Source organism: Patagioenas fasciata, chromosome 7, assembly GCF_037038585.1.
Source record: "Patagioenas fasciata isolate bPatFas1 chromosome 7, bPatFas1.hap1, whole genome shotgun sequence".
NCBI lineage: Eukaryota > Metazoa > Chordata > Aves > Columbiformes > Columbidae > Patagioenas > Patagioenas fasciata.
Genome location: NC_092526.1, coordinates 34,121,093 through 34,139,489, shown reverse-complemented (window position 1 = coordinate 34,139,489; position 18,397 = coordinate 34,121,093). Strand labels below are relative to the sequence as shown.

The following is an 18,397-nucleotide window of genomic DNA, read 5'->3' as shown; positions in this document are numbered from 1 at the left end:
TTTAATTATTTTTTTTTTTTCCCCAAAAATGAGATATTTGCCCCGCAGAGAGAAGGAGCACGCCCAGGGGCTGCGGTTCTGCCCAAGCCCAGTATGGCCAGCAGTGCCGAGGACCAGCTCCTGCCTTCCCACCAGCGACAGAAAGGAGGATCGCGTCAGGATGGAGGATTGCAACATTGTGATGTCCCACCACAAGACGAAGTCTTCCCAAGACGACGTTCTCCATGGTGACATCCAGCTGCGGGACAGGAAGGATGCTCTGAGCCCGCTGATGCTAAGGGAAGGTCTCCCACTGGCAGCATCATAATCTGCCCCCCGCTTTGATCCCCTCCCTGCCTCCCGAAAAGTACGAGATAATTGGGAGTGGGAGCAAAAGGTGAGGATGATGCTCCTCTCAGATGCTCGAGTGTCAAAGCGATGTTGGCACAGAGCTGGGGCAACAAAGAGCCAGCGGGACGGATGTGGCTGGAGGGGACGGAAGCAGGATGCGGTGACAGTTGTTGGGAAAAGCGGAGCCCAAGCCTGGAGCAGCAGTGCCATCGCCTGGAGCCCTGCGCCAGGATGCTCTCCTCCAGGAAAATCCCATAGCGAGCACAGACACTTTATTTTTATTTTTCCTTAGCTAAGACTTCTCCCAGAGCATGGAGACTCCCCAGACAAAGGGGCCGAGCATCCCTATTCTTTCCTTTTTCCAATCCAAAAGCATGGGCAGCGCTGCTGGACAGCCCAGCCACTGCTGCATTGGGCTCGCACAGGTCACCCTAGTCTTGCATCAAGGTGGTGCAGCTTTTGAGTATGGCTTGGTGAAACTCTCCTGTAAAAGGCTGGAGGGGTCGCTGGCTGAATATGAAGAATAAAGGGTTTGGGGATGGCGTTCGGGGTGGCCCTGGGGGTGGAAGGTGGCAGGGAGCACTTCATTGAAGGGAAATGCAGCTATAGATTATGGGGGAAAGCAAATTTGTTCTATTGGAAAGCAAGGGTTTGCAGAAAACAAGGCACTGGGGTTAATATTACTCTAAAATATAAGAGTTTCCAGCTGTAGCCCAAATAATTGCAAAGATCTGGTGCCAATTCTGCCATTTTCCACGGATTCATGCACAAGCGTGCCTCTGACCAGCACTGTGCTCCGTGCCGCAAACGTGTTCAAAGCCCATCCTTCAGGGATAAATAATAATTTTTAAAAAAAGATGAAGTCATAAATTGGTCCCCTGAGCCTGATTCTCGGGAAAGGCAGGCAGGACTAGGGGGTCCAAGTTCTGGAACTGGAGCCGTGAAAGGCTGCAGTGAAGGGGTGGTCCTGCCTATAAAATAGCATATTTGCTGTTATGTGCCATTTTTAACATATTATGCGCTATTCTGGCACAGGTGCTATTTTATGTAATGTATTTACACATGATGCGTGCTATACTATATTGTATATGCAATGCGTAATAAAGGCCATAGGGTGTATATCTTACCCATCTAACAATATACGATATATACAAATAAATAACTAAACATAAATCTGTTACGCACAAACACACAGAAATAATGGGGGGAAAGACGTACAATTCAGCTGTCCCTTAAGCAACCTTGGGTCTGACACAGGCGCTGGCCAGAACCCCGCCCACGGGCCCCTTGGCCACACCCCGGCATTGACTACGCCCCCGCAGTCCTCCATAGCATAGAGGCGCGGCTAGAGCGGCCTGCCTCCCTTAGGCCATGGGTGGAAGTGCGTGTTGCCCGGGACGGAAGTGGCGTCAAGGCGCGGCCGCCTCCTTTGGGGAGGCGGTTCAGGCGGGCGGAGGGGAAGATGCCGGTGGCGGTGATGGCAGAGAACTCCTTCAGCTTCAGAAAGCTTCTGGAGCAGTGCGAGACCCAGGAGCTCGAGGTGCGGCGGGACGGGCCCGGGGGTGGCGGGGGCCGGGCGGAGGCCCCGCGTGTTGCGCCGGGGCCGGGGCCGGGGCCGCTCGCAGCGCCCGTGGGTTCGGCACAGGCGTCTACAGCCGTGACGGGTGGGTCAGAGACTGTTGCCTGAAAGTTCTGGTTTCGGAGCCTAACCTGGTCCTGCACGGAAGGTTATTGACGGCTCTGTCTGTGCGCGTTTGTGAGGTTGGTTAGGGCTCAGTGCTTAAACTTGCCCATTGTACAAAATCCCACCAAAAAAACATGTTGGTGTCGACGTTTAACCCGAGCTGGCGATACAACCACGACAGCCGTTGACTCACACCCTCCCCTACCCCCCCCCCAAAAGGGGAAATAATAAAAAAGAAGGGAGAAACTTGGATTGAGATAAACACAATTTAATAAAATAACACAATACTAATACACTCCTAGTAAATGTATATATATAATAGAAATAAAAGGTATTCCTTGGCAATTCCTCATGAGCTCTGTCCACAACTGAGCAGTTAGTCCCAGCAAGCCACACCTGGTTCTAAAAAGCAGTCCCAGACAGAAAAAAAGGAGAGGAAAAAGGCAGAAAAGCCCAAAGGCCTCTGCAGGATGGCGAAAGGCTGAGCTAAATGTCCCAGCCAGACTTCTCCAGCTTGATGGCAACAGAAAGCAGAAGAGCAAATCAGAAGGCCCCGCTCTTATATCTGAAGCATGATGCTAATGGGGTGGAATACTCTCATTGATCAGGCTGGATGTCAGTCAAGCCCTGTCCCATTTGTGCCCTGCTTCTTCAATGCCTCACATCTGTGGGCAGAGTGCTCAGAATGTCCTTGGCTCTCAGACCAGAGCAATTAAAAACATTAGCTCTGTGTTATTTCTTATTCTCAAAGTCCAAATAATGAGCCTGCTAGCTATGAAAAAGAGAGGTTTCTAACTGCATACAGAAAAGTAACCCATTTTTAGTCAAATCAGCACCTTCAGAACCTTGCAAGCTGCAGACAAATGAGTGCATTTTAGTATAATTATTAGGGTCTTTTCAGTGGGGAGGTTGGGGGTGTGTGCAAGGGAGGAGTTTGTATGTTTCCATGTGTTTCATGTGGTTGAGAAAAAGAAGATATTGATGAGGAGAGTGGAGCACTGAACCAGGCTTGGGGAATTGCTTTTAGATTAGTGGTGCACTGGTTATGGGAGCTCATGCTGGAAGATTCCTCTGTGCTGTTCTAAATTTTATTGCTTGGTGAGTTTTCGAGTCCAACTGTTGTGCTGTTAGTGTGACAGCCTGTGATAAATCTAAGTGGCACCATGTTGATGCTGCAAACTTTCTGGATGATATCTATGGAACCTCTTTTGTCTTGCAGAGTTTTCAGTGGTTTTCTAAATGTGATGTTCGTGCATCCCACTGTAGCCATTTGAAAGAAGTGAAAATTTTGAATTTTCCTCTTTCATGCACTCTTTTAGTGATTCTGATTTGTTGTTCTTGCTGCCATAGCAATTGAAGGGATAAAGTTGATCCAGTACGTGATCACTTGCCGCAACAGAACTTTGGTGTTGACAAATGACACAGCTTTTCAGTGGAAAATGTAATTGTTAAGTAGGGGTTCCCTGTTTATGGGTGTATATCATCAAGCTTCATCTGATGTTTCTGTGCTGAGCTCAGGTGCCTCTCATGTCCCCAGCATGGTGCTGCTGCTTCTTGCTGTGTCCTGTATTCTGTAGAAGAGGGTGATGGAGCTGGAAGAAGTTGCTGTGCTGAAATGTGAGTTACCTGCTGCCTCAAGTGATGGGCACGTGAGCACAGAGTAGCAGAAGAGCACCCTTGGACCATGTGTTGAGTGTGTCTTGCCTTTCCTGCTGGGAGCAGTTTAGTACTTGCTTTGAAGATGTTTTCCCATCCTTTAGAGTAGCACAGGCTTGCAGGAACACACTAAGGTGTATATAAGAGCAGAGTGGCGGGGTTGGAGCTTGTCAGGCTTTGGGCTTTGCTTCTCTGGCCATCTCAGAAAGTTTAATGTATCCCCCTCACTTCCCTGCTGCAGAGTGTGTGGTCACTGGGAGTTGTTGTAAAGCTGCTGAACTCAGACTGCACTCTGCTCAAGGTTTCTGCTGTGTCTGTCAGCAGAGTCTCCCAGGGTTAATGGCAACAAATGCACCCTGGTAAACCGTTCCCAAATGCTTTGAGAAAGCTGGTATGTTATTTGCTGTATATTATTTGCTGTGCGTCTGCATCCATATCAGGATTCTTGTGGGCACGCTACTATCTGCTGACAGCCCTCGTGTTTCAGATCATGAACTGATATGAGGGCTAATTTTTTTTTGCAGGCTAGATGCAGCCACAGAGCTTCCTTCAGTAAGACTGTGGATTGTAAATCTAGTTGTTTTGGTACTAATTAGCTTTCTCTTCTGTTCCATTTGTCTTCTGTCAGATAAACTAATGATTTTTCTTTTATTTAGTACAGAGAAACACCAAAGGTGAACTTGCATGGTTTAAACAGAAGGTATTAATTGACCTGGCTTTGTTTTAATAGGCTTGATCCAAGGAACAGTGTCAGAAACTCTTGTATATGTAGGTTGGTGGTGAGCCCTGGAGACAGTGTAAGAGTAGCTGGGGATGGTGATATCTGCTCAGTGCTACAGCTAATCACTTGCTTTTGGCTTAGATGAGCCTATAAATCACACATGTAATTAAATCAAATAGCTGCATAATTGGCTTCCTGTGAGGGCTTGCTGCACTACCCTCTGATAAAATTCTAAAACCTTATTGGAAATCTTTTCAGCTTTTAAATGATGATAGACTTTCAAAATTTTATAACTTTATTATAATTCTTTTTTTTCTTCCTTTCTACTTGTATGATTTATGGGGCCTGCTGAAATGTGTTAAGTGGATTTTTCAAAAAGATAGTTCAAGTGAGTAAAGAAATTTTGCTCTGATGGGGTGCCCTGAATTGAACTGATATTCGACTCAAGGTAGGTGAAATTGAGAGTGCCTAAAAACAGTTGTTTGTGTGGAACTGTAAAGCAAAATGGTTACCACTTTTGTGAGCATAAGCTAGAACATTAGAGTAATGAAAGATGTCACCTTTATTAATGCAGCAAAACAAAGTTTTCTAAGTAAAACTGGCATGTGCAAGTTAACTTTTTATCATGAGATACAACTGTATTACTAAAACATTGCAATTCCGACGATTTGTCCAGGTGTATTATGTGACGTGAAAAACATCAGCTGTCTTGGAATGTTCAGAATTTATTAAACTTGGCTACCTGGTGGATTTTGTAAGATATGTTGCTCTTAAAAAATGTAATCAAATTTTTGTACTTATTTTTTAGGCCCCTGGAGGAATTGCAACCCCTCTTGTTTATGGCCAACTTCTAGCTTTATACCTGTTGCATAATGACATGTAAGTGGTTTGTATTAATCTTTAACTTCAGATACTGAATTTGACACTATTAGCTGGAGCTGTAGTTGCCAGAATATTAGTAATTGATTGTGTGACTAACAAAATGCATGTAGGCAGTGCTGTGTTTTTTGAAAACAATAACAAAACCAACTAAACAAAAACTCCATCAAAAACCCAAACAAACAAAGCCCCAGTGAATTAAGTCTCTTTCACAGAATCACAGAATGTTAGGGATTGGAAGGGTAGGACAAGGGGTAATGGTTTCAAAGCTGTGTTGGGAAAAGCATGCACAAAACAGTCTAAATCTTTAGTATGTAAAGTGTATTGTGGGTACATAAGTACTTTTGTACTATTAATAAGTAATATAAAAATACCTTTAAATTGTGTTTATTTAATAATTCTATATTTCTGTGCTTTATAATGTACATAATATATTAGTACAGTAGTACAGGTTTATAAGTTGTAAATACATGTACAAATACTGGGAGCACATGCTCTAAAATGTTTTTCTGCTAGGAATGCATGATCAATGTTTGGAGACCACTGGTCTAAATAACTTCTGACATGATTAAAAGTTAGTATTTGTGTTCATCAAAGATGCCGCTATTCTAAAAATAAAACTAACTTCTGTGAAATGCTACCTAGGGTAGAGAAGTGAAAAACCTTTTTTAAACTGTGTTAAATGAGGCAGTTTGTATTATGGCAGTCATGTTGTCTGCTTGAGGGTAACTTTGTTTTTCTGCTTCAGTAGACATAGAAGGGATATTTTAAAGCACTGAGATGATTAATTATAGCATCTAAACAAACTTTTTGGTGTCTCCTTGTAGCAAACATTTCAGTACTGAGAAATATTTTTAACTTATCTTTTTTAGGAATAATGCGCGATATCTTTGGAAAAGGATCCCTCCGGCTATCAAATCTGTAAGTAGTTTGTAAAATGTCATTGGATACTAAAACAGTTTTATATAAGCTTGGAAATGACGACTTTTACCCCCTCAAGGATTCTGCTTGGCAGATACCCTTGGCCTCTGTTCTGTGCTGTGAACCGCTTGCCCAGCAGGAGGCATGTTGCTCTTCAACATCTCCTCGCTGCTCATCTGTTACCTCTTCTTTCCCTAATAATCTGGTGCCATAGAATTCAGGAAATCAGTAGACTTTGTAGTCAAAGATCTCGTGATAAAGGGTAGTAAGCTGGAGGAAAGGAATGGATCTGACTCTGGAATGGGTGTGTGTTCCACGTGAGGCTGCAGAATACTTTGTGCAATGAGAAGTGATTTCAGATAAGATACATCTTGAAACTGGTTAATTTTCTGTAGGCAGTTTTTGTTTTGCACTGAATTTGGATCAAAGATGCATTTTGAGGTTTTAGGTAAATATAATACCAGAAATGCTTCCAGACTTTACTGTCATTATGTTTTCAGTTTGAGATCATACATTCTGCAAGGAAACAAGTGTTCTGTAGTCTTGTACTAAGAAACCTCATGGTCAAGATGGGACCTATCAGATTGTTCTGAAATGATTTTCTCTTTCAAGAAGAAAGTTAATCAGTGTAGTCAATAGTCATCTGAACCAAATTTTTCTTGACCTTTCTGTGAAACCTGCTGTGTTTGTGGCACAGCAATATTCTGTGAATAACGAGATGGTTTTTGTGTAACTTTCATTTCATGTGAAACATTCCTGGTGGGGGAAACTCATTGCATGAATTATGTTGAGAAGGTTACACCTCAATCATTATTTTCTTGTGCGTATGTGTTGGTAAGTTTTCTGCTAATTGAGTCAAGTAATAATGAGTCTTAACTTCAGAAACAAATCAGTTCTGCTTACAATTGAAAGTATTACTGTTTTACCCAGTTTGGTATTTGGTTCCTGTTCTGACAGACTGTTCTGGAGCCCAGTTGACCAAATGATCAGGTGTAACATGGTACAAGTAGCCCCTAAAACCAATAGTGGGAAAGCAGTTGTAGTGAGCATGGCACCATATTAAGTGTGACTTATTGTCAAGATTGTAAGACTTTCAACTTGAAAATTACTTTCACTGTACAAACGACAGCCTCTGATCTTTGTAAAGCCTCTACTGAAGAGGCCAACATCTCTCTAAGCAGAAAATAAGCTGTGCCTGTCCTTTTGCAACTCTAGGCAGTAGTTTGCATGCAGGCTGTCCTCCAGGATTGTTCTGGTTGGTGTGTCTGCCTGGGTTGGTATGACTGACATGTGCGCAGACTGTGCTTATGTGGGTGATAAAGTTTTGGCAGAGGATGGATCAGGGAACTTGCAGCAGCATTACCTGCTAGAACAAGATTTCCCAATGCTTGTCTGTTCATTATGGGTATTGTGATATACTCCTGAGAAGGGAAAAGGGAGTGGAAATGGATCTATACAGAATGGTCACTGTGGAGAATACACCATTGTGCATTAAATGTGTTTTGGTTTGCTTTTTTTTGGTCACACCAGGCAAATGCTGAACTTGGTGCGATTTGGTCGGTAGGACAAAGGATCTGGCAGAGAGACTTTCCAGGAATCTACACAACAATCAGTGCACATCAGTGGTCTGAGACTATTCAACCAATCATGGAAGCTCTTAGAGGTACAAACTGAGCTCCCGTAGGTAGCATGGCATTATATGTTGCTTTAAGTTATTTCTGTGTGCTCAAAAAAACAAGTAGACAAGTAGAGAAATGACAACTTATGAAAAATCAGAAGTGGTCAGGAAGATTGTTGCCAAGTTTTTGTAGGTTTTGCTTAAAGGATTTTAGGTATCAAGGGTAAATAAAAAGCTTGTTAAAAAAAAAAAAACTTGTACAAACAAACGGAAGTGTTTTTATTAATTAGGATTGTGTGATCTTTCATATTGGAGTTTTATATACCATGTGGTCTTTTTTCTGTAATAGCAAAATATACCATTAATTATCTAGTTTTATCAAGACTTTTAACCAGTAATATAGGGAATTTGGCTTGGCACTTCAGAATGTTGTGACACTTATGAAAAGGTTTTTCTTTTAAATGTGGTTTTAAACAAATGTTTTAGTTCTAGACTGCTCAACAGTAACATACGAGGTTTTACTACTAGAGGGCACTACAGACTGCTAAAAGACCTTCTGAAGTATTTTGCAACAAGAGATTTTATGTAGCTTTAGAAACAACTGATTTGCAGATGCCTTGGTATCAAAGCAGATGTGGTTAAAAAAGGGCACAAATAGTTTGACTACTTGCATTTTCCATGATTTTTTTTTTTCTGATTCTGAACTATTTGACACACAAGCTGCTTGCAAATGGAGAATACCATTGAGAGCAGTTTCCTAAGTTGGTTTACAGACTGGTAGTAGTACCAAAGGTGCTGGAAACTACATTTGGAAGTAAAATGCGATCTCTGAGGGGTTTTCTCCTGGCATAGAGCAAGCTGTTGTCTCTGGGTGTTGACTGTGGTACTTTAGTAAGTTGTGGGAAGGGAGATGAAACTTCTGAAGTGCAAGCTTTAAGTGCGGTGGTGGTTTTCCAAATTTGTTAGAATTGGAAAAATGTTCTCAGATTTTCTAGTTATCAGCATTAGTCTACTGTCTGCTTACAGTGTTTTTATGTCTTAGATGCAACTAGGAGACGAGCCTTTGGACTGGTTTCTCAGGCATATACCTCAATAGTTGCAGATGATTTTGCAGCCTTTGTCGGGCTTCCTGTAGAAGAAGCTGTGAAAGGTACTTTGCATTTATTCATTGAGTATTTTTTCTACAGATGATTAAGATCAGAGAGCTGTAAGTGATGGTCAACAGAAACATGTATGCAATTCTGAAAATGTTATAAAGAGAAGTGATGGGGCAGTGAGTAGAGATAAATGTTGTGGTTCTGGATAAGTCTTCGATTTTATTATTTGCCACTAGTTACTATTGGTTATTCTCTCCTTCTGTATGTGGAAGTGTAAAAGCAATTAGCAATGATGGAAGACTGAAGTTTTGTGTGCTATCTTTACTTTCATGAGTTTATTTGTTGAACTAAATGTCTAGATGCTTACAAAAATGTCTTAGAGTTTTGATATATAGGCAGTGTAATAAGATGTTTTTCTGCTGGTCTTAATGTGCATCTTTACTTTGCATTTTTAGCAATTATATAAAATATTTGTTCTTACAAATGTAAAAATGCCTTTTCAGGTGTATTAGAACAGGGCTGGCAAGCAGACTTTTCTACTCGTATGGTAATGCCTAAAAAGCCAGGTAGGTGGAGCTATTATTTCATTAAACATTGAGTTTAGCATTTTCTTGTAATTAAGTGTTAGTTTTTAATTAGAATTTTGCGCAATTTTTTTAGGTATTTTTATGAGGGCTTAAGCTGCTGTAAAACCTGCAATCTTTATAAAATGTAGGGAGTACAAAGTAGTGGGTTTGATTTGGGGTTATAAGTAATTTGAATTAAAGTATATCCTCAAATTGACTTCGTTAAACAAAAGCAGGCAGGATACGCTGTGATTTCTCCTGCTCCTCCTTCTGGCTCTGACTCAGTGCAACATAAGTTGGATGACCTCAAATGACATCTTAATCTAATAAAGATGGGTAAAAATATAGCATTTTGCACCAGAGATTTTTTCAAGAGAAGAACTTCTTTGGACAGGGATGTAGCGGATCTTTGTGTTCTCAAGAGCTCAAGTTGTTGGTATAATTTTGTTTACTTTTTAAAACTTATTCCGTGGGCTCTTTTCTTCACTGTCACGATGTTAACAGAATATTTGTTCCTGCAAAACTCAGCCTGCAGAAATGCTTGAGCCGTTTGTTTTTTGGGGTTTTTTTGTGTGGTTTTTTTTTTTTTTTTTTTTGCTAAAGCAGTACCCATGACTGACTGAGGCAAGAATAGATGTTAAGCTACGAAGGCAGAGATGACATTACTGCTTTTAAACTTCACGGTACAAATCTGGAAGGAGCCAAACCATAGCATATCTAAAAGGGCAACATCTATTAGGCTAACAAAAACATATTGTTTGTATGGGCAGAATTTTTAGGTGTTCAGAGCCCAGAACTATAATAAACAAGTGCCAGGCAAGGTGTTGAAATTTATCCCGCAAGGCACATAACCAGAGTCCTGAGCTTTTTGCATGTGGTCAGTTTTTTCATGAACTGGTTGCAAAATACGCAGTGCAAAGTGCTGAGAGTTAGTTACATGTGGTTCTTTTCCAAAAACAAGTGCAAGAACTATTTTAGAGGCAGAAGAAAGAGGCAGGAGGTTGTGATCTGTTTTGAAGCTGCGTGTCTAACTGGCTAAGCCTTGGGTATTCTGCTTTTTAGCTATGAAGTAAAACAAGATAAACGGACAGGCTTAATTTTTATTACCTTTTAATCTAGTTTTGGCTCTATGTATAGAACTGTTTAAAATTGGTCCAGTGGGCTAATATCTACTGTGTTTTTCTTCAGGTGTGCTGGAAGCTTCCTTTAACAGATTTATTAATTCATCAGGTACTTCTTATTTATATATAATCTACTTGCATGGATTTACAACTTAGATGATTAATATGAACACAATTTTACCAATGCCACAAAATAAGAATTGGATCCTAGACAAGTGAATGTCATCATTCGCCCCTCAAAAAAACCCCTGAACCCCAATCAAGTGCTATGTAAACATGTTTTTCCCTCTGTCTTCTCTTAGACACTCCTTAAAATGTGAGGGTAAGATTCCCACTTCCATAGATGAAGCAGGGAGCAGATTCCAAAGCAGGGTTGGGCAGCCCCTGCAAAACAAAGGATTTTGGTGAAAACTTCTGACTTACAGGCAGTTTCTTCTCAAAGTAACTCTGAGTAGGTTTTGTTGCTTTTGTGTCATGTGGGACTTGTGAAGTCTTCCCCGTAGAAGCAAGAAATCTTCTGGTTTTCCTCAGAGCTCAACTGTAGGTTGAGGTGTAATATGTTACATCATGCTGATTCTCAAAACAGTGTTGTCTCTTGATCGTGAGATAGTGACAGCAGATCTGAATTACAGACTTGCTGTGTCTGACACAGTTGCCAGAAGTGTCTTATATTTACAGGTTTGATTCCAAGCCAATTTCAAGAGCTGGGGTCTTGCTTTTTGAAAACATTATTTTGATTGTCAGGCTCCTCTATCACATACTTGCAGCTCTAAGCAGTATGACTGCTTTAACAAACCAGCATTCAGGATATAGTTAACTCTTCAGGGAGAGTAAATGCTATTTTTCTTGCTACTTTTAACTTCTGATTTTTAATTCCTAACTTATCTTTAGGCACTTCCAACCTACTGTTAAACTGTAGTCTTGGGTTACCTCTATATGTGCACTCCATTCTTGTGCAACCCATGTGATACTGTGTTTTGTTAGATAACGCGGTAGATTTATTTGGTATCTTCAGTATGGCAACTAGTAAGGAAACAAGCAACTGCAGAGCTCCAGGAGCTTTTTTGTTAAGTGCAAGTACTGTCAGTCTTCATAATCCAGACTCCAGCACATGCAAAAACAAAAAATTGGAGACTGTTGGCAACTGGAATGTGTTGCAGCTATCTTTAATATTGGTAACTCTTGGCCTACTTAATGTTGCAGATAACAGAAAACTAATGTCAGCTGTTTAACAGTCTGCATTTAATTTTTCCTTACTGTTGTGATGGATGGTACTGTGGATGGATTTGCTTTCTCAGTTTCATTAATGATATATTTGTTCTGTCTTTGTAGAACCTGCTCCAGTTCCACCAATTCCAAATGAACAGCAGTTGGCCAGATTGACTGACTATGTGGCTTTCCTTGAAAATTGATTACCTTGCTCCTGTGTCCAGAACAACTTGAGAATCCTGTGTACTGACAGTTCTAGAAATCTAAGATTTATTTTATTTTTATCTGTTAAATGTTGCAGCATCCCCTACTCAAATGTGTGAAATATACAGTGTATGCTATCCCAGTTTGTGTTTTGCCAAAGCCAAGCTAGCAATTGAAACAATCCTTTAACTCTGTAATATTTATTCAGTAGGTACACAGCAGTATTATGTAGTAAGTTTTTTTTATTGTCTCATAGCAGAGAGAGGCAGAACTTTTTTCAGGTATATCAGAAATGGAGAAGGAAAAAAGTAATGAAGCAGGTTAACTGTGTTGAGGAATTTATGCTAGTAGGTTATGAGCTTCTATGGTGAGTTCTGCAGTGCTTATCACAGATCAATTGCACGTTGAACTAAAGTACAAATAGTGGAAGACTATCCTACCTGTATCTGCAGAGAGAAAATGTACTGATGAAACAGTAACTTAAATAAGAAAACAATTTACAGCAACTATTTTGCAAGTGTATTTCTGGCATATTTAGAAATGATCTTTTTTCTTGTTGGTCTTTCTGGGTTGTTAAATCTTGTTTTCATTTGAAGCTTTGCATTGGGCATATTTTTACAGGAGAATAATTGGAGTGATTTAAGAAAAGCAAATCTCCACTTTGAAGAATTTTTACTTTTGAAAGGTTTTATTTCAGTGATGTGGAACCATACAGTTTCTTGAGGTCTATCCTGTCTTGGTTCTTTTCAGTACACTGAGCCAAGATCTACAAGAAACAACTACTCTTACCTGTCTATAAGCTTTCTGGATTACTTATGCAGTTATTGGAGAGGAATTTAAAAATTAGAGTAGCTGTCCCTCAATAGAGACCGATTGGGATGGGGATGATATGTTACGCTGCAATGTTGGTTTGAGAAATACATTTTCTGTACGGGAGCACTGCTGTGGTAATCTTTGAGCTGAGAATGGATTTTAGAAGCAGAAAGATGACTGGTATTCCCAAGCTTCTTACCTGTATTATGCTGGTAAAAGGCTATTGGAAAATAGTGATGCTTTAAAGGGCAGTGCATATCTTCATTTACTCTCCCCTTTTCAACATCATATTCAGTGGTTTCATCAAAGATGGCGAGTGTGCTGTATGTTGTGATTGTTTTTCCAGTGTGCACTACCTACTGTACATTCTCTTGTTGGAGGTGTGTTAGCAGGGAGGAATTATAAACTGTGCACTGCTGCTTTGAGAGCTCCCTTTATATGTAAACACTTACTCAAAATCATTATTTATTTGAAACCCACCTGAGACTTGGATTTCTAAATTTATCTTCAGTGATATTAAAGAACATGTTTACACTGACCTTGTGTACTTGATTTCTTTAATTTTTCCTTAGAGCACAGTTCTGGTTTGGCTAGTTTTTTAATGTATTCCTACTGGTCTAATTTGGATAGGGTTAGTTAAAAGATTAATTCAATACATTATTCCTAGACAGGTATTCTAAACATCTTTGTGTGCAGCAGTTGTATGGTTTTATATTTAAAAAAAACACTGGTACTCTTCAGATGTCTTCTAAAATATTCAGGGCTGTAAAGTACTTGAAGAGCTAAGTGAAAATTTTCCCCTTCTGCCTATGGATTGTGTGTAGTTCTGCCGTTGTTTGTAGTGTGCAAGGACAACCCTGCTTCCAGCAATGAAAATTAGACATGATTAAAGGATTACTAACTACTTGCACTTAATAAATGGTAATAGGACAGGAGCGATGTGGGCACTGGTAATCTATGTGTATCTCAAATATGGTAAGTTTAATTCTTCTCTGTCCAGTTTTGACATGTTTGTAATTTTGAGTTTTCTGCTTTTTTGTAAAACTTATGCTGGCTTTTAGCTTTGGGTTATGGCGTTAACTCATAACTTTCCTTGAGTACTGTGCTCCCAACCATGCTTTGTTTGTACTTCTTTGGAATCCAAGCTGTTTCAGATCTCTTTCATCCTCATTGCCCTTTATCATGGTTTTTTGGTTCACAAATATCCTTTTTCAGATAGACTGCTTGTTGTCAGCTCCTACGAGTCACGTGATGGATATAGCATGGCTCGTAACAGCAGTAGAGTATTTTCTGTTTCTTCCTGGTCCTTTCTAAGATGGGCTATGTTCTGAGCACTGTCCTGTTCTCAGTGTAGTAATGACAATGATTTGAGTACCTCTCATCAGCAGTGATAACCAGGTTGATGTGCATCGTTGCATGCCCTTATTCAGGGTTTTTCCCACTGGTTAGTGCAGTGTGTGGATAACAAATAGGCAGTGAAACAGTAGGTGAAATTTCAGTATTTTGAGACACTTCTGGTTCTTCATAATCAGGCTTGCCTTTGACTTCTTGAATAACTTAATAATCTTGGTATTGTTGCCTTGGTAGCTTCAAGAACTTTATCAATGTTGAACATAACAGGTGTTATAGTAATTTATGGCAGCTGCCTTCACCATGAAAACTGACTACCTGCTATGTACCCTTAGCCAGTCCTTTCCCCTTTAGCCTATAAGTTTGTGTGATTTTGGAAATAACTGTTGTATATGCAGTAAACCACTTAATCCACATTTGTTGAGTCTTTGTATAAAAAGTTAGATTTGAAACTGTCTGCAAAACCAAACCACACTTCCTCAATTACTGTTCTATGTATTTTTAGTATTTCTCCTTTTTTTTTTCCTAATAAAATGCTACCTGGTTTCCCCATCTTCACAGTCATCTGGGATTTTTAGGTTTTAATGGGCAGATGAGGAGCAGGCTGAGTTTAAGTCTTAGTAAAGGAGATAGAGGTATTAAATATTGGAGAAGTAGGAGTGTTACAGCCAGATGGAATGCTGTGCTTCATGTCTGGCAAATGGGACAAGTTCCCTTACTAATGTTAATTTGAAATAACACTGGAGTAGGTCTTAATCTACTGTCATTGATACAGCTTAATATGAATGGCTTTGAGGGATGTCGTTGATAATTGTCGTGAGACCTTTAATAGTCTTGTTTGGCATGTCTTGAGCTAAGAAAGTACAATTTTTACTTTTCCAACATGTTCTTAAAATTAGTGAATGGTTTTGCCCTGCAAAAATCACCTGGTTTGCAGTACCTACAAACAGGAAATTTACATCAGTGATAAGTTTATTGTAGTTCTTTGTGGAGATCGTGTGATGCATTGTCATGATTGATTTGATTCCTGAGCTTCACTGTGCTGTGGATCCTCAAAATGTGGATGGGGGCCATCTCAGAGCACTATGAAGTGATGTGCTTCTCTTTAAAAATACTGTATCAGGAAGTTTGGAGTTACAGTAGGTCACTAATGAAATTCACAATTGGATTTAGCAGCTGAAGGCAAATGCAGCTTTTCCATATCAGCAGAAGGTCGCTAGGTAGAAAGACGGTGTATTCCATAGTTTAGAGGAGAAGACCTAATTAATCTCTGAAATGTAGAGAAAAATCTGTCCATAGAGCTGTGGTTAACCTGGCAAGCAATGATACAAGATGAGCTTGATAGAAAAGGCAGGAGAGTTCAGTTCTCTCAAAGGCAGTGAGTAGTCTCAGTATGGTAGGCCTATTTTTAGGCTTGTTCTAACTTGTATTACGATCTTCAGTTGTGTATTTGATCCTATGGAAAAGTGTAAGCAACTTTGTGACATGTGGCATTACAAAAGCCAAAATCAGACATTTTTAGAAGTTTTTTTCTCTTTTGGCTTGGGCCTATCTTGTGCTAAAATGTTGTATTCTCAAAATGGTCAGTAACAAAAATTCTGCTGAGTTAGTCCATTTGTTAGACATGATCTGTGTTACAGGATTTCAGTTTACACTTTCACTGCTGTGGCAAGCCTAGCATAGCTTTGTGCTTCCCTGGCCAGAGCCCTGTCTTGGTGAACAGATTGTGTAAATTATTTCCTAAAGTGAAACCTTTCAGCATTTGAATACTTACCTGGGCTGCTTTAACCCTGTACTTTCAACTCAACAGAGAGGAAATATCTCTGTGGTTGTATTTGCTTTTTTAATTGAAGCAACTGGAGTGGGTTTGGGAGTTCTTCCAAAGGCTTTTCCGTCCGCAGTGCTGGAACGGTACTGGAGTGGGAGGACCTTTGGGTTAAGAAACCATTAAGAATTCAGTTGGGAGCAGAGGTTCATGAAGGATTTGAAAAAAAATTCCATTTCAGTTCAGTATTTTCCATTTTCATCTGTATCCTACGTGTAATTGAACATTGTTTCTTTGTGTTTTTTTTAGCCTCTCCTATATAGGTCTGTGCTGCTCATTTAGCTGCAGTTTCCGTCTCTGTAGGGAAAGCTGTTTCAGCTCAAAAGGAGAAACTGGGTGTGAAGGCAGAAGAGCAGAATATGCCTCCCTGCTGCACATCTTCGTGGAAACCTTCCATAAGCTTTAATAGCAATGCCTAGCAGATTTTCCAGGATCTGATCACAGCTGTCAGTAGCTCAGTAAAGGAAATGAAAGCAGAATGCACATATAGAAACCTATTTTGCTGGGCATTGCTGGAGAATGGCACTGATGTTGCTGTAAGGAATTTTCATCAATTCTGCTGCAGATACCCTGCTTAGATAATATTCTTCCTAGTTTTAGTAATCTGGATTCCTTCTGAAACCAAATGGAGGTTTTTCTGCATTGCTAATCTATAAAGTATGTTTGAGAAGCTCCTTTTAAGGGTGAAAAGGGCATCAGCTCAGCCTGGTGCTAATTGTTCCTCTGGTGGCCTGAGTTTATTCAGGTGACTGGCTACAGCAGTAGCGGGCAGAAGATATAAACCACTGTGCTTTGTACATCTCGTTAGCTTCATACCTCTCACCATAAATATCTTGCAGGGCTTACAAGATGAATGCTGCAGATTGATTATTGAAGTTAGTCGTAAGAGTTCTACCTGTGCAAGGAGAGAGCTAATAGTATTAAGTTTCAGCAACAGGGTGTGTGTGCAATGCAACCCTGTGTAAGACAATAGGGGAAATGTGGAAAAAGATCTTGGGTGGGTGGTTTGTTCTGCCTGTGTCCTACCCTGCCAGAGTTGGCTGGGCTGTCATCCAGACAGCACGTTGGTGTTTCCTCACTTCTAGGAAGGACTATCTGGACTGTCTGGCTTGGCCCTTCCAATGCCAGAGCCACAAGCAATTCAAAATATGTGCTGCCCAGAGCCTGGCTTCCTGCATTGAGAGAAGCAGTCCCAAAGCCTTTGTAAGGTATCTGAAAGTATTTATTAATATGTGTTTGACAGAGTCCAAGAGTGACTAAAATGTAAGAGTAAAAAGGGCTCACAAGATGATACTCTAGGCTTAGCCTTGTGAAGACCAGGGCTTGTAAGTCACTGTGAAAGTCTGCAGTGAGGCTTTCCTCTTCAGGTCACAGTTGACATCAAAAGTCTGTTCCAATACACTTAAATGCTCATCTTCTAATATGCAATCTACTGGAAATTTTGCAATGTAATTATTTACAAGCTTCCTGCAGTCCACCTGTGAAAGTTAAAATCAAAGCCTAGGATTATTTGTTATAATTCAGACTATTCGTTTGTCAGAAGCAGTGGAAACCAAGTAAATGGTTATTCTACCAAGATGACTCAAAGTACCTAAATATTGTAGTCTGCTGTACTGACTGCTGCTATCTTAAATCTGAGAAATACCACTGAATGCTGATGATGGACCTTGTGGTTTTATATTTTGTAGCTGGTACACTGAGAAATTATGTGATTTATTGGCCACCTTTGGCAATTCAGTGCATTGAGGTTTTGTAGTTTCACCTGGCTGTGGACCCTTATTTAAAACAAACCCAAAACAACAAACTTTTGCCTGTCTACTGTAAAACAAAATATGATTTTGCAATTGGCTCTCAATGGACCATGACAAGTGAAAGGCAAATGAGTTGCTGGTTTGTGGTGGGAAGAGAACTTAAATATTTTACATTTTCAGATTATACCAATTAAATTGGCAAGTTTGCAACTTTTTAAAACTACTTGTGTTGAGCAATAGATATTTCTGATTTTGTGAGTTTAGGACTGATTATTAAATGCTAGATTCTTCTGTGCTTTCACAACAAAGAACTTCAGGTGGGGTGCTAGGGCTGTGTGGCACAACTCAGTGTAAATAAAGCCAGAGAAAACATTAAGCATTAGTAATCAGGATGCTTCCAATCAGTTCCAAAGCATTGCAGTAAAGGTGGGTATCTTTCTCTTTAATGTGTTCTCATGTAATAAAAGTATGATGCTGGGAACGAATGAAGATTTTTAGAAGTTGGAAACCAATTTGTTTCTTCCATGCAAGCCTTCTGTTATACTAGGATAAGTGGCAAACAGTGCTGAATCTTGACCAGGGTCTTACTTTGTATCATAACAGCCCATCAAAGCTGAGATTGGTGTATGAGAATCTATCTGAGGTGACAAGA

The 18,397-nt window shown here is 40.2% G+C and overlaps 1 protein-coding gene across 1 annotated transcript; it reads left to right on the top strand.

The window, feature by feature from the left end:
• The first annotated feature begins 1,713 nt into the window (after positions 1 to 1,713).
• Positions 1,714 to 13,357, top strand: COPS8 (COP9 signalosome subunit 8). Its single transcript, XM_065841442.2, has 8 exons — positions 1,714 to 1,870; positions 5,200 to 5,270; positions 6,143 to 6,191; positions 7,722 to 7,854; positions 8,852 to 8,959; positions 9,410 to 9,472; positions 10,661 to 10,702; positions 11,926 to 13,357. Exons 1-8 carry the CDS (start codon positions 1,793 to 1,795, stop codon positions 12,003 to 12,005), a joined length of 624 nt encoding a protein of 207 aa, XP_065697514.1. The 5' UTR covers positions 1,714 to 1,792; the 3' UTR covers positions 12,006 to 13,357.
• The last annotated feature ends 5,040 nt before the right edge of the window (positions 13,358 to 18,397 follow it).

What these genes read in the sequence shown, in the direction of transcription:
- COPS8 (XM_065841442.2), top strand. Translation starts at nt 1,793, where the DNA reads ATGCCGGTGGCGGTGATGGCAGAGAACTCCTTCAGCTTCAGAAAGCTT. An exon ending in GCGAGACCCAGGAGCTCGAG is followed by an intron (nt 1,871 to 5,199) that starts GTGCGGCGGGAC and finishes CTTATTTTTTAG; the next exon opens with GCCCCTGGAGGAATTGCAAC. An exon ending in TACCTGTTGCATAATGACAT is followed by an intron (nt 5,271 to 6,142) that starts GTAAGTGGTTTG and finishes TATCTTTTTTAG; the next exon opens with GAATAATGCGCGATATCTTT.